The sequence below is a fragment of the Gorilla gorilla genome, chromosome 16, assembly GCF_029281585.2.
Source record: "Gorilla gorilla gorilla isolate KB3781 chromosome 16, NHGRI_mGorGor1-v2.1_pri, whole genome shotgun sequence".
Classification (NCBI taxonomy): Eukaryota; Metazoa; Chordata; class Mammalia; order Primates; family Hominidae; genus Gorilla; species Gorilla gorilla.
This window is the reverse complement of record NC_073240.2, coordinates 59,674,254-59,689,763: the sequence shown is the minus strand read 5'-3', so window position 1 is coordinate 59,689,763 and position 15,510 is coordinate 59,674,254. Positions and strand designations below refer to the sequence as shown.

The 15,510-nt window shown below is 37.9% G+C and overlaps 1 protein-coding gene across 12 annotated transcripts in view; it reads left to right on the top strand.

Annotated features, from left to right (window-relative positions):
- The window catches only part of SLTM (SAFB like transcription modulator), a 54,165-nt gene that overhangs the window by 13,523 nt on the left and 25,132 nt on the right, over positions 1–15,510 (top strand). For 7 of the 12 annotated variants that reach the window (XM_055363137.2, XM_031002539.3, XM_031002538.3 and 4 more), the window contains exons 3-5: positions 3,109–3,173; positions 6,394–6,591; positions 7,480–7,527. In XM_055363137.2, coding sequence (XP_055219112.1) covers positions 3,109–3,173; positions 6,394–6,591; positions 7,480–7,527 — 311 coding nt within the window. The remainder of the gene's footprint in view (positions 1–3,108; positions 3,174–6,393; positions 6,592–7,479; positions 7,528–15,510) is intronic. The other 5 variants (XM_055363139.2, XM_063699028.1, XM_055363138.2 and 2 more) reach the window with 2 other exon arrangements.

Sequence of the window (15,510 nt, the reverse complement as noted above, 5' to 3'; positions counted from 1 at the left end):
GGCTTCAAGCAATCTGCCCTCCTTGGCCTCCCAAATTGCTGGGTTTACAGGCATGAGGCACTGCGCCTGGCCTCAAAGATAATTAAGTTGAATTAATTCACCACTCCTTATTAGAATAATGTGTTTTATACAGGTCATAATAAGATATAGTGGCAGGAATTCAAGATTGGTCATGAAATCCTGGCTTCAGTTCTGACAGCACCATTTTCAAGTTTTAGGCAAGGTATTTAACCTCTCAGGCTCATTTTCTCTTTTGTAAAATTGTGATAATGGACCTATGTACCATCATAGGGTGCTTGGACAAATCAACTGAAATTTTTTTAAGTGCTTTGCAAATTGTAAGGCAGTTTGTGATTATAAGGAATAAATAGCATTTATAAATGATCTACAGGAATTCCCCCAAAAGTTCTGCTCTATAGGCTATTTGGTGGTGAGTGTGTATGGGAGAGGATTTGATGTTTTGGTTTATTTTGCTTCTGAGGTAGGGTCTCGCTCTGTTGCCCAGGCTGGAGTGCAGTGGTTGGTATAATTACAGCTCACTGCAGCCTTGCCCTCCTGGGTTCAAGCAATTCTCCCACCTCCTGGGTTCAAGCAGTCCTCCCACCTCAGCCTCCCGAATAGCTGGGACTACCGGCATACACCGCGACACCCAGCTGTGTTTAAAAAAATTTTTTTTGAAGAGATAGGGATCTCACTGTGTTGCCTGGGCTGGTCTCAACTCATGGGCTCAAGCGATTCTCCCCCTCCAGCCTCCCAAAGTGCTGGGATTACAGGCAGTAGCCACCGCTTCCAGCAGGATTTGATATTTTAAAAAAGCATTTTTCTCCCAAAAAGTAGCCTCTTTAAGGTTTTTGTATTATGGAACTTTCTCTAAATGTAATAGAAGAATTTAATTATCTGGGCGTGGTAGCTCACGCCTGTTATCCCAACACTTTGGGAGGCCGAGGTGGGTGGATCACCTAAGGTCAGGAGATCGAGACCATCCTGGCTAACACGGTGAAACCCCGTCTCTACTAAAAATACAAAACATTAGCCATGTGTGGTAGCACGCGCCTGTAGTCCCATCTACTCGGGAGGCTGAGGCAGGAGAATCGCTTGAACTCGGGAGGCAGAGGTTGCAGTGAGCTGAGATTGCGCCACTGCCTTCCAGCCTGGGCGACAGAGCAAGACTCTTGTCTCAGGAAAAAAAAAAAAAAAAAAAGAATTTAGTAGTTTTCTTTTTCAGGAAAAGAACATCTTTAATTTTTTTTCTTTCTTAGTGATTGCCCTTTTAGTAACTTCTAATTTTAGATTTTAGGGCAACATAATCAGATAGACTTGTTGTTATGTGAAATTCTCATGTACAAATTAAGTTTAGTGATAAAGAGAATGATGACAGTAATTGTAAAATTATATGCAAAGCATTAATCTACAAAGGGAATAGTAAACCAAAAAGTTATGTTTTCCCCAAAATGCAAACGTCAACATTGTAAATAGAAAGTTAACACAACACCAAGCGCCACACTTCATTTCTCGTTTGGTTCTCACAAGCCTTCAGCTACTAATTGAGTAAAAGAAAAATCCCCACTCCTAATCTTGTTTTTTACATACTTGGAAGGACTAGCATATCTTTTCCCCTTTTATCACTCATTTGTGGAAATGACTTAGAATTGGGAGTAGATGACAGATAGGAGCTACCGAGGAGACTAGGGAAATGCAGGTATACTAACTTTTAAAATATTTATTCCAACGGCTAAACCTCTACCCTGATTACTGAAGCTTGAACTAGGTAGTAGCACTGTCTGTGCCAGTTGTAGGCAAAGGGAAAAAAGTTCATTTGTTGGTCTTAGGAAAGAACATCCATTCATGTTTCAAAAGAAATGAAAAAAAAAATTTTTTTTAAATAAACTTCCAGAAGATGTCTTTTTTTATGGCATTTCTAGTACATTAAGGATTTTTAAGTAGGATTTTGTGGACTAGCCTGAAAACATAATAATGTTTTAGCATTGCCTCTGTGGAAAACTTTTTTTTTTTTTTTTAATGTGGAAAATTATTTTAAAGTTCCAACTACCAGCTGGGCGCAGTGGCTCAATGCCTGTAATCCTAGCACTTTGGGAGGCTGAGGCGGGCAGATCACTTGAGGTCAGGAGTTCGAAACCAGCCTGGCCAACGTGGTGAAACTCCATCTGTCTGTACTAAAAATACAAAAATTAGCCAGGCATGGTGCCTCGTGCCTGTAATTCCAGCTACTTGGGAGGCTGAGGTAGGAGAATCTCTTGAACCCAGGAGGGGGAAGTTACAGTGAGCCGAGATTGCGCCACTGCATTCCAGCCTGGGCGACAGAGTGAGACTCTGTCTCAAGAATAAATAAATAAATATTCTTAAAAAAAATTTCTAACTACCAGGTTGCAAAGTTTTGAAGATAGGCAAAGAAGGTCTGTAGTTTGTCGGAAAGCTATTAACAGTTTTCACTCTGCAGTAATTTCTGCATGCCTTAAATCAGTTATTATGTTAAGTGGCCAGCACTCTTTATATTTAGGCTTTTGGAGAAATAAATAATTAGCATAAAAGTAGTCACTGTATTTAAAGAATTTCTTCTCTATGAAGAGGCAAGGTGTACTAGAGACAGAGTACAAGGCAATATGTAATCAACCACCTGATGGATTGTAAGATGAAGATTAAAGTGTGAGGATTTTTATTTCAGAGAATGCTTGTTGAAGAGAAGAACATAGGAAAGGCTTTGTGGGAGGTACAGATCTTGTACTTAGCTATCAGGTGTCTGTATATATATAGTTAGTAGAATGCCATTGAAAGGTATCACAGCTTCTCAGATAATTGAGGATAGAAAATTCGACTGGTGTAAAGAAAAATGCACCATATATGTCAAGTCAGTTAAGCTGATGGGTTCATATGTAGGATTCTGTGCACAGTGTATTTCAATGAAGCAGCATGACATAGGAAAGCTTTTTTTGTTTGGGACAGCTCTGAGCAGGTGGTTTAGAAGCAGTTGATATTAGTTTTGTCAGATAGTTTGGGAGTGGAGAGTGCTATTGCAGGGTAAACTCTGAGTATTTTTTGTTCTTAAAGTAATAAAATATTGGTTGTTAGCCCATTTTCCTTCTTTCGCAGGTAAAAAACATGAAGCAGATGAGTTGAGTGGAGATGCTTCTGTGGAAGATGATGCTTTTATCAAGGTAAAGTGTTAATTACTCAGGTTAAGATGCTTATTTTAAGCCTAGTATTTTGCATCATGAATTTTGTGCTTTTTATTCAACAGTGGTCACTGAAGTATGTAGGTTAAAGATAAAGACCTATGTAATATTGACAACGTTTAATATTGTCAATCTCATTAACTCTCATAATTGAGAAATATAGTAAATAACTTTTTCTTTAGTTAAATGAGATACACAAGCTAAAATTAATAATCTCTCCAGGCCTTTAGGTAGAAAGCTGGCCAGGGGAATAGCTACAAGACAATTGATATACATGTTAGTTCCTGGATGAGATATCACAGGGAAGGATATTGGTAATTTATTTTTTATCTGCCATTGCATTTAGCTTTTGTATATAATATACAGAACTTAGATTAATGTAGACCTTAAAATACACAGAGAAAATTGCTGATGTGTTACTACTTGGTAAAGATCAAATTAAGGGCCAGGCGCCGTGGCTCACGCCTGTAATCCCAGCACTTTGGGAGGTCTAGGCGGGCGGATCACTTGAGGTCAGGAGTTTGAGACCAGCCTGGCCAACATAGTAAAACACCATCTCTACTAAAAATACAAAAATTAGCCAGGTGTGGTGGCGCATGCCTGTAATCCCAACTACTTGAGAGGCTGAGGCAGGAGAATCGCTTGAACCCGGGAGGTGGAGGGTGCAGTGAGCCCAAATTGTGCCAGTGCATTCCAGCCTGGGTAACAGCAAGACTCCGTCTCAAAAAAAAAAAAAAAAAAAAAAAGAGAGAGAGATCAAATTAAGAAATTTATTTTGCCCTTTAAAGATAAATAAGCTAGGCCTTTTGGGGCCGAAAATGAGTGTATTTCAAAACTGGCTGGCCAGAAAAATTATGGATGTAATTTTAATTGGGGTTGTGGCAGTCCTATATACTACAGCTATAGAACAAGCTATTTTTAATTGTAGTTAGGGTTTTTTAATTTGTTTTTTTATTTTAATGAAAAGTGATCTACTGCTTATTAGGTCTTAAGTATTGTGGTATTTGCAGGAATTATTTCATGAGTATAGTTCCTCTTGAATTATATACATTTATGTCCCCATATATTCTGTTTTCTGGGTAAAACTAGTCCATATTGTCATCATGTCTCTCGATGTTTGTGTTTTACCATAGAGTCAGCTCATGTTCATTTACCTACCCATCTCTCCTGCCTCCTCGCTCTCTTCACTCTCCACGCTGCACACACACACACACAACCCCACCCCCAAAAGATGTTTTGTTGAGGAGTTAGCCCTGAAATCAGTTAATTTTAGGAACTGTTTGCCCAGGGATCCGTTAAAATTGATGATTGCATGCCTGTAATCAGCTTGTGTTTGAGCCTTTAAGTTTTGGTATTCTGTTACCCTTACTATATATCTTCCATCAGGTTTGTTCCTTTGTTCCTATTTTCTCCAGTTGTCTTCACCAGTAAGTGTATGATTAAGCAAAGATTATCCATAAGCTGTAAAAACATTGTGACTCAGTAAAACTTTTACTTTTCAAATTTGTTTCTTTCAGCTCTTCAGTTTATAAAAATGTTACAGTCATTTGAAATGTCCTAAGGAGATATATACGCCTATTCAGAAGAACAATAGTACTGTCTCTTATATGTGCCACAAAGGATGCTTTTGTGTTATGATTAAATGAACCTGGTCATAATGTCTAAAAGAACAAGGGAACTTTTTTGTTGTTTTTGTTTTTGTTTTTTGAGATGGAGTCTCGCCCTGTTGCCCAGGCTGGAGTGCAGTGGTGCGATCTCGGCTCGCTGCAACCTCCACCTCCCGGGTTCAAGAGAGTCTCCTGCCTCAGCCTCCCAAGTAGCTGGGATTACAGGCTTACCGCACCAGGCCCGGCTAATTTTCGTATTTTAGTAGAGACAGGGTTTCACCATGTTGGCCAGGCTGGCCTCGAACTCCTGACCTCATGATCCGCCCGTCGGCCTCCTAAGATGCTAGGATTACAGGCGTGAGCCACCATGCCCAGCCCTAGGAGCTTTTTAAAAATTCTGTTTAAAGATATCTTCAGTTTGTTTTTGGAAGTATAAACATATGTGATATATTTGATAGAAATTAAGTGAATATATTTTTCTCATCTCCCACAGTTGATAATTTTGGAATTTATACAGTAATGGTTGGTAAATATCACCTATTGTCTAAATACCAGAATAGTATAGAAATTGCTTCTGTAAATAAGTGAGGAGATTGGTCAAAGTTGGCACCTTAGAATAGGTGAAGTTTCCTTGGTAACTTCCCTTGATCTTTCTTGCACCTATTCTTCTGCCATAATACAGCCACGTACTCCATTTTCAACCCCTCACGCTCCCCTACTCATACTGTAGTACATTTGGTCTAACAAGAGATCCCCTGCTCCCCAAGGACTCCACCTTCCAAAACAGTCATATTCTCTATGCCCACCTCTCGATAGAAATTTCCGTTTCCTCACTGCAGTTTGGCTGTGAATGATTAGTAGTCATGCCTCTGCCTCTTTCACCTTTTAACCCAGAAACCTTTTCTTAAATCTGCTGGATTTACCGTAAGAACAGGAAAAAAGGAAGTAATGTTTATTGCTTTCACCCCTTTTCTCTTCATTTAATCAGGAAATTAAGCAGATTGCTGATTTTGTTTTCACCGAAGTACCATATATCCATAAACTTTGAAGGACAAACAGATCCAATCCCAACCTATGTTCCCCTTCCTAATTGACATTTGGCACAGTGGTAGATTTCAAAACAAATACATTTCAATTAGTTATTTGCATATTTTTCAAGAACAGACATTGATGCAGCAGTTGGGAGTTCTTTATTATTAGAAATAAACTTTGTTTTAATGTATAAGACTTCTGAAGTCTTTGAAGTTAAATCAACGTATGGCACATGGAAAAATGAAGCTGTATTTTTTGGACAGCTTCTAGAAGCTGGCTTGGTAAATATTAAATAACTGGAATTTAGAGCATCTCTACCAGCAATTTGATTAGTGTGCATTTTAGTGTGAGAAATTTGAGAACTCAGATTCGTGTTTGATGATCTTGGTATTAGACCCATTTTTAAAGACACAGTAAATATATAAGGTAAAATGAATGAACTTTGGGAATATTAAAATATGATCAAATTTGACACATTTAAAGGTGTAAATTACCAAAAACGTTTGGTGGGTAGCCCACGCTACTTTGCCTCTAGTTGTACCAAATTTTCTTACCATTAAAAGGACTGTGAATTGGAGAATCAAGAGGCACATGAGCAAGATGGAAATGATGAACTAAAGGACTCTGAAGAATTTGGTGAAAATGAAGAAGAAAATGTGCATTCCAAGGAGTTACTCTCTGCAGAAGAAAACAAGAGAGCTCATGAATTAATAGAGGCAGAAGGAATAGAAGATATAGAAAAAGAGGACATCGAAAGTCAGGTCTTTAGCCAGTTTTTTTTAAAACATGACACAGATAAATTAAGTTTTAAATAATAAAAAGTATTTTTTTCTAGTTCAATTTGCAAGTCTCAGAATTTTTAAAAGATGTGTTACTAAAGCTACTTATAAGTCATCTAAAATCCTACCACCTTAGGCAACCTTTTAAATTTTTGCTTATTTCATATAATATATATTTATACATAGTTGTTATAGAGTAAGTTCCTATTTATTCTGTATTTTCACATGACGTATAATTTCATAATTTCCCCATAATTTATTAGACTGCTTTGTACATATCTAATAGACACTCGTTTAATTTTGGACATTTTAAGTTTTAAGGCTTTTTTCCTACTCCACGACGAATGAATGTACCAATTGCATTCTGGCATTGCCAACATTACTTGGTGGTAGGGTTTTTTCCCCTTTCCGCTACCTTAGCAAGTATAAAAGGTTACTTTAATTTACATTTCTTTGGTTATATCAAGGGTGGGGAATTACTTATGAAAGTTTAATTTTAAAGCAGGTAATATTTCAAATATTTTCTTTGAAATAGACCATTTGTCCTGCCTTGAAGTATGTTAGTACATTTTAAGAAAGTCAGTGGGTTAAGGAGTCAGTGCTGTTAGTATTCATGCTTAAAACACTTCCCTTCTACCTACCCTAATAAATGAGGGGCTCAAGAGAAATATTTCTAATTCTCTAGCAACATGGCTAATTTTTTTTGGCATAAAAAATATAGTCTGAATATTAAGCATTGATTTAGTACCCATGGTATCGCAGATATTATACAGAACACAAGGCAAATGATAATCAGGTGTAAGCATAAAAGCATTCTCACGTTACCCAGATATTTTATAAAGCAAAGCTATTGTATACCCTTTTACTTAGGAAATTGAAGCTCAAGAAGGTGAAGATGATACCTTTCTAACAGCCCAAGTAAGTTTACATTTAGTCCTATGAATTTGATATTGTGGGTGGACGGGCTTGGAAAAGGAATCTTATTTTGACTTCATAATTCTTTAATTCATATAACTGTCTTAAATTTAATACTGAGTTATTTACCTGACGTACACAAAGTACTTAAAACTATTGGCAAGGTCGGGCGCGGTAGCTCACGCCTGTAATCCCAGCACTTTGGGAGGCCGAGGCGGGCAGTTCACGAGGTCAGGAGATCGAGACCATCCTGGCTAAGATGGCGAAACCCCGTCTCTACTGAAAATACAAAAAATTAGCCAGGCGTGGTGGCGGGCACCTGTAATCATAGCTACTCAGGAGGCTGAGGCAGGAGAATGGCATGAACCCAGGAGGTGGAGCTTGCAGTGAGCCGAGATTGCACCACTGCACTCCAGCCTGGGCGACAGAGTGAGACTCTGTCTCAAAAAAAAAAAAAAAAAAACTATTGGCAGCTGAAATTTTTGTTGCCAGAAAAATAATTGGAGTTACTATGAGTTTCCTGTCATTTTCAGAGTTTTAGAAAAAAGTCCATCCTTTCTGTAAAACCTGACTCTGGTTACTAGTCTTTTGAGAAGTCTACATTCTTCTTGATTTTTTTCTTGTCACTTGATATAAAATAAGTCATTTAAAAGTACTAATATCCTTTTCAAAGCTTTATTTGATATTTTGTTAATGTAACACTCCTACAACAGGCATAGTCTAAAAATGATTAAAAATTTCTAGAAATTTACTTGGGGTGTGTGTGTATTGAAAATGACTGCACTTCACTGTGTAACAACGTGTTGCTGCTATATGTGATACACACAGTGTACATTTTAAAGTGACTTACAGATGCTATAAGCAGACATCTATAGATCAGTTTCTACATAAAAATTATCCTTTGTCTTTTTCTCATATCTGTGACTACAGAACCCTTTGTTTTTGTGTCCTTAATTTTTTATTTTTATTTTTAATCTTATAAAAACCAGAGAGGGTTTGGTGGTTTTGATCTGAGTTGGTTTTCGTCTGATAAATGCATGCATCCCCCGTGAAGGGAGTCAGCGCCCATTGGTATGTGTTAGCTCTAGAGTTAGCACAGTTACCCAAGTAGGAGAGGATTATGTCCTCTTTAAATGGTGTACTTTCAAGTAGAGATATGGGTTCCTTTGTTTATTAGATTCAGAAAAAATAATGATGAGGTCAGTTATTTCCTCTGGGTAGTATTTCCTAGAAGAGTACTTGGGCTTGTGTTTGTGGACTACTTAGTTGATTGTCTCAGCATGCTTTCTTTTCTGCAACACTCTTGCCTTTGAAATGCTAGTGAGCCACAAATGCTTCTGAGGCTATATATTGCCTCTCTGTCACAGTGGAGGAGAAGTTGTATTTTGGAGAAAAATTGCATTTCTGGGAAAAATGTTGCTGATCATTTGGAATATTCGGGAAGGAAATATTAGAATGGTGAAAGTCTGTAGGCCTGTCCCTAAGTACATTGATTTCCTAGTGATAAAGAATCTATGAGGGGCCAGGCATGGTGGCTCACACCTGTCATCCCAGCACTTTGGGAGGCCGAGGCAGGCAGATCACAAGGTCAGGAGTTGGAGACAAGCCTGGCCAATATGGTGAAACCTGGTCTCTACTAAAAATACAAAAAATTAGCCAGGCCTAGTGTTGGACACCTGTAGTTCCAGCTACTCAGGAGGCTGAGGCAGGAGAATGGCTTGAACCTGGGAGGTGGAGGTTGCAGTGAGCCGAGATTGTGCCACTACACTCCAGCCTAGGCAACAGACCGAGACTTGTCTTGAAAAAAAAAAAAAAGAATCTATGAGAAAAATTAACTCTCAAATTGAGAGAGTACCTTTTCTAGATTACTGATTTGCAAAAAGGGGAAGTCGAGGTCTTTATATTATTTGGCAGCTAGATATTAGCTTCTGTCAAGGACTACTCCTATAGTTTTGCACTTTGTGAGTTGCATGAAGGCATCATAGCTAAGGATCCCCACTTAAATAATAAACTTCATTACGAACAATTTTTAAACAGATGGAAATATATCTGAAGGAAGAACAGTTATGTATTTCTTATCAGGGAGCAAGATTTTGCCATATTGTATCAAAAGATGAGGTTACATTTTTAGAGAAGTTTTCTTTAAAATGACCTTTTTCCTCTTTCTAAATAATATCTAGTGGAACATCTAGAAACATAAATGTATCTAGGTTCCATTATGATCTAATGCTTCTAAACATGCTTACTGAGTATATTACTATGTGCATTCAGGGATACTGCATAGTGTAACAATCACCTCGCTTCAGCTGCTTTCAAATAATGGCCAGTCTTATTTTCCCCTATGCCTCTGTTTACTTTCTCCCTTTTGCATTATTTTGAAACAAATCCAAACATATTTCCCTTGAAAATTTTCAATATGTATCTCTAAAAGATAACTCTTATTTTTTATATTAGCACTCCTAAAATAAAAATTTTAATATTATGAAATATACAGTTAGGATTCAAATGTTCAATTTTCTGTAGATTTTTCTTCATTATATCTTGTTTAAATCCAGATACCAGTAAGATCTGTATGTTGTGATTGATTGAAATGTTTTAGGAGGTTTTCCCTCCCATCTGTTTTCCTCTTACTATTTTATTTGTTGAAAAAAGCAACTTGCTTATCCCATAGAGCAAGGGTTGGCAAAAACAGGCATCTCATGTAGTTTGCCAGTTGCTGCTATAGAGCTTCCAAGGCCTGGATTTTGCTGATTACATTCCTGTGGTGGTGTTCAACATATTCCTTTGTTTATTGTATTTTTTGTAAATTGTTAAGGTGGTTGTAGCATCTAGAGGCTTGCTCTCAGATTCAGCGTTAACACCCCACTCCAGCACACACACAGCCACCTCATAGGTGTAGTACTGTATTCTTCTATTTGGATGCACATAATATCTGGTTGTCTTTTTGTGATGGTACCAATCACTGATGATTCATACCCAATTAGGGGTTGCAAAGGGATGCTATTCTAATTCTATCATTCTTCTTTATTGGTTGGACTGTTTCTAGAAAGAGAAACTTTCCCTTATTTACTATTTGGTTACCCAGTGGTATCATTTACACAGGAAAGCCAGGATATATGTTTGATTCTTTCCTTTTTATTTACCAATTTTCAGAATATTGAGCTGCTTCACTGGCATCTCTGACAGTGGCCAGTTAGTTCTTAATTTTTCCTTTTTTCCCCTTTAGATTCATTTTGAACTCATGGATTTGAATATATGTAATGTATTTTGGTCCATCGCAGTTATTACCATTAATGCTTAAATTGTTCCATATAGTGAGAGCCTCATCAAGTTGGCTCTTGAGTCTTCTCAACATGATCCTAGTAGACTTTGATTGATTCCTTGCTTGCTGGTATGTAAAGATGTGCCATTTCCTGCTCTAGACCTATAATTAGGCATTTCTTCTTTATAGTGGTAAATGGTATTTCAAGACAACAATCTAGGTGGTGGAGGTGTTCGCTACTACTGAGTTGTTCATTGTTTCTAGGTCTTTTCAATGTACAATGCTAGAGAAAATGTTGGAGTTGTTTTCTTTGTTTTTGCTTATTTTTACTTTTAAGATAAAATAGACCTTCAATTCATACGGTACTTCCAAGATAACCATTTATCTCACGGTACACATACAACAACTTTAGAATGATTATACCAACACTACCAACAATGTAGTTACTGAAAGTAATTTAAGATTTTTTTTAGACATATTTTTTGCAAGGGTGTTTCCCTCTGGGGATGGACAAATCACTGTGTTTTAAGTTCTTTCCATTCTGTATGGTTGTATCACCCACTGATACATATCTAGGTTGATTTGTTTCATTTATTTTCAGTATTTAGGTATTGCTTTTGAAAGTTTAGTCTGGGCTGGGTGTGGTGGCTCATGCCTGTAATCACAGCACTTTGGAAGGTTGAGATGGAAGGATTGCTTAAGGCCAGGAGTTCGAGACCAGCCTGGGCAACATAGTAAGACCCTGTCTCTATTAAAAAAAAAAATTTAAAATAGCTGGGTGTGGTGGTCTGTGCCTGTAGTCCCAGCTACTCAGGAGGCTGAGGCTGGAAGATCACTTGACCCCAGGTCGTCAAGGCTGCAGTGAGCCAAGATCACACCACTGTACTCCAACCTGGGCAATAGAGCAAGACCCTATCTCAAAAAACAGTAGAAAATTTAATCTGGCTGGATGCAGTGGCTCATGCCTGTAATGCCAGTACTTTGGGAGGCTGAGGTGGGCTGATCACTTGAGCTCAAGAGTTCGAGACTAGTCTGGGCAACAAGGTAAACCCCCATCTCTACAAAAAATACAAAAGTTAGCTGGGTGTGGTGGTGCACACCTGTGGTCCTAGCTACTCAGGAGGTAGACCGAGGTGGGAGGATTGCTTGAGTCCAGGAGGTTGAGGCTGCAGTGAGCCGTGATTGTGCCACTGCACTCAATCATGGGCAACAGAGCAAGACTCTGTCTTAAAAAAAAAAGAAAGAAAAAGAAATTATGTATATGTGCACACACACACACACACACGAAACATGTTTATATAGGGATATGTCTATTTCAGGAGCCAGTCCTCAGGCTTTGACTAGAAGTTAAAATCTTTAGGCATTAGCCTCTAGGAAGTTATACTAGGTAGACTTTAGTTCAGATTCTACTTCTATTAGTTAATTACAATATTGTGATTGTGGCAGGTTCTCTATTAGTCAATTTCTATGTCTATAAAATGATTATAATTCTTACTCAGTTGATATAGGGATTAATCATAGATTCTGATGTAGTGTATGTGCAATTAGTAGTCATTTGTAGTGTTGTTTTACTAGCTTGAATATACTGCTTACTTGAGAAGTTTCTGGAGCTTTTTCTCTAAAATCTTGTTTGCTAATACTTTAATTTTGTTGTTGTTGTTGTTGAGACCTGGTCTTGCTCTGTCGTCCAGGCTGGAGTGTGGCGACGCGATCTCCCCTCACTGCAGCCTTGACCTCCTGGGCTAAGTGATCACCGCACCTCAGTCTCCTGGTAGCTGGGACTACAGGCGTGCGCCACCACACCCGTCTGACTTTTGTATTTTTTGTAGAGATGGGGGTTCGCCTTATTGCCCATTCTGGTCTCAAACTCCTGAGCCCAAGCAATCCACCCATCTCGGCCTCCCAAAGTATTCGGATTACAGGTGTGAGCCATCATGCCTGGCTTTAATATGCTTTTATTCTTAAAAATTTCCTCTAGTTTCAAGAACCTCTTCAGTCTATAACATCATGTGTATTCCTTTTTCTATTTGCCTTTGCCCCTAATGTTTCACTAACATGAAAAATATTACTTTTTGTCATATAAAAATCTGTATACCTCTCACAGCCAGATTCACCTCTTATCTCCTCCACAAAGCTTTCTTTCATCTCTCTCTTTTATGTAGTGCTTTACTATTCACAGAGAGCTTTTTATATCCATTACCTTACTCAATCCTTGATATATCTTATATGGTTCACATGTGAACTCCATTTTATAGGTAAATTCATCTAGATAGATGACATATCACAGAGTAAAACTATTTCAGTGATAACGACAGGGTAAATACCTAGGTGTGATGATGCCTAGTCTGATATTCTTTTCACTAAATAACTCCACACTAGGAAATGTTTTCTGAGTTCTATCATACTTAACATAGTGCCAAAGTTAAGTGCTTCAGATACATGAAAATCAAGCAGTTAGTTCAGTCTTTCCAGCTAAAAACAGCAGTCTTACACTACATTTATTTAGTAAATTCATTCAACAAGTATTTTTTGAGTACTTATGTGCCAAGCATTTTGTATTTCCCATGATGTTTAGCATATTCCCCGATAGGTAAGTAGTGGTTAAAAAGTTATTTTGAAAGTTTGTTTTAAATGTCAGTCTGAATACAGTGTTTACATTTCAAGCCAGGGGAAAGGAGGTCTTCTTGCTTAGCCTATACATGTACATATATCATAAGATAACCTATGGGGAGTAGTAGAATTGGATACGTAGTAAATACTTGGTTCACTGAAAAATAAGTCCTAGGCTTGTCTTTGTCTCTTAATAGTCATTGCTGCTTCTAGGATGAAATGAAAGTAAATAAAGGAGCTTTATGTATTTTAGCATTTGACTAAGGATTGCACATCCCACTGTGAAGATAAACAACATGAGTACTTACCTTGTAGACATTTGCTTCATCTTCATATGTGAAATTTTTTTTTCAAGACAAACTTGAGTGGTTAATTTAAAAACATGCTTTACATTTAACAAATAAATGTTTTACATTTACTTGCTATATTCCTCATTTGGAAAAAAATCTGTTTTCAGTGGGAGAAATTGTTTTCAAATAGTTGCATATCATGTCTGTGCATATATACCATTTAGACAGGGAAAGTTTCCTATTGTATTTCTTGGTTTGTTTCCTTATTGCAAGTATTTTGGATTCTTATTTAGGACTTATGGTTAGTGCTATGCTTGCTGCACATACTGCACAGTAAAATCAATAGGCATTTACGTGTGGTTCATCTTTTCTACTTTACCCAAGTTGTTTTTGTGCTCCAACCACATTGTAATCAGTTTTGTTTTCTAGAAGCTGGGTCAGGCCATTTCCTACCGGCATATAAGTATATGTCATAAAGTTTCCCTTTAAATTATGAAACTCTTCAGAAGACATGCTGAATTGTTAAGATAAATACCTAAAAATTCTCCAGCAAGTAAGACAAACCTTACTAGTTACTTTAGCAACTAGAAATAACATTATAATTGACAGGAACTACAATAGAATACAGTTTTTTTTTTTTACATCATAGTATTTTTACTATTTTACTTTTTAAAATAGCCAATAATTTGGACATGTTATGTTTTTTTCTTGAAGCTATCAGTTTTGCATCTCTAAAACAATAACTTGGAAGTGGTGTGCTCTTTGCATCTGAGGTAGATAAGGGGAGTCAAACTGCATTCTTTTTTTAAAAAATTTATTTTTTTAAAATATATTTTTCTAAAATAGAGATAGGGTTTTACTAGGTTGCCCAGGCTGGTCTCAAACTCGTGGCCTCAAGCAAACCTCCTGCCTCAGCCTCCTAAAGTGCTGAGATTACAGGCATGAGCCACCACGCCTGGCCACATGTTGCATTCTTTAAGTTAATTTAGTCTGCTTTAAATACAAGCTCAGGTGTCTCAGTTTATTTATTCCTTCAACAAAAATTACTAAACTAAAAGAGAATGTGAAAGAAAAAGATTTATCCATAATTCAAGCATAATTCATTCTTTCCTTGCTGTCTCTGTCTACCATTCCACCCAAGTTAAAGCGTTTTTCTTTCCTTTCCAAATATTGCAAATTGGACAATAATGCTTAAAAGTAATATTCTAGTAAAACAATTTATTAAGACATTCTTACAGGCTGGGTGCAATGGCTCCTGCCTGTAATCTCAGCACTTTGGGAAGCCGAGGCAAAAGGATCACTTGAGGCCAGGAGTTCAAGACCAGCCTGGCCAACATGGTGAAACACCATCTCTACTAAAAATACAAAAATTGGCCGGGCATGCTGGCTCACGCCTGTAATCCCAGCACTTTGGGAGGCTGAGGCAGGCGGATCATGAGGTTGGGAGTTAGAGACCATCTTGGCCAACAAGGTGAAACCCCATCTCTACTAAAAATACAAAAATTAGCTGGGCGTAGTGGTACGCACCTGTAATCCCAGCTACTTGGGAGGCTGAGGCAGGAGAATTGCTTGAACCAGGGAGTCGGAGGGTTCAGTTAGCCGAGATCGCACCACTGCACTCCAGCCTGGGAAGCAGAGCGACACTCAGTCTCAGAAAAACAAAACAAAACAGACAAAAAAAATTAGCCGGGTGTGGTGGTGCATACTGGGAAGGCTGAGGCATGAGAATCCCTGGAACCCGGGAGGTGGAGGTTTGCAGAGAGCTGAGATCGCGCCACTGCACTCCAGCCTGGGCTGACGGAGTGAGACTCTGCCTCAAAAAAA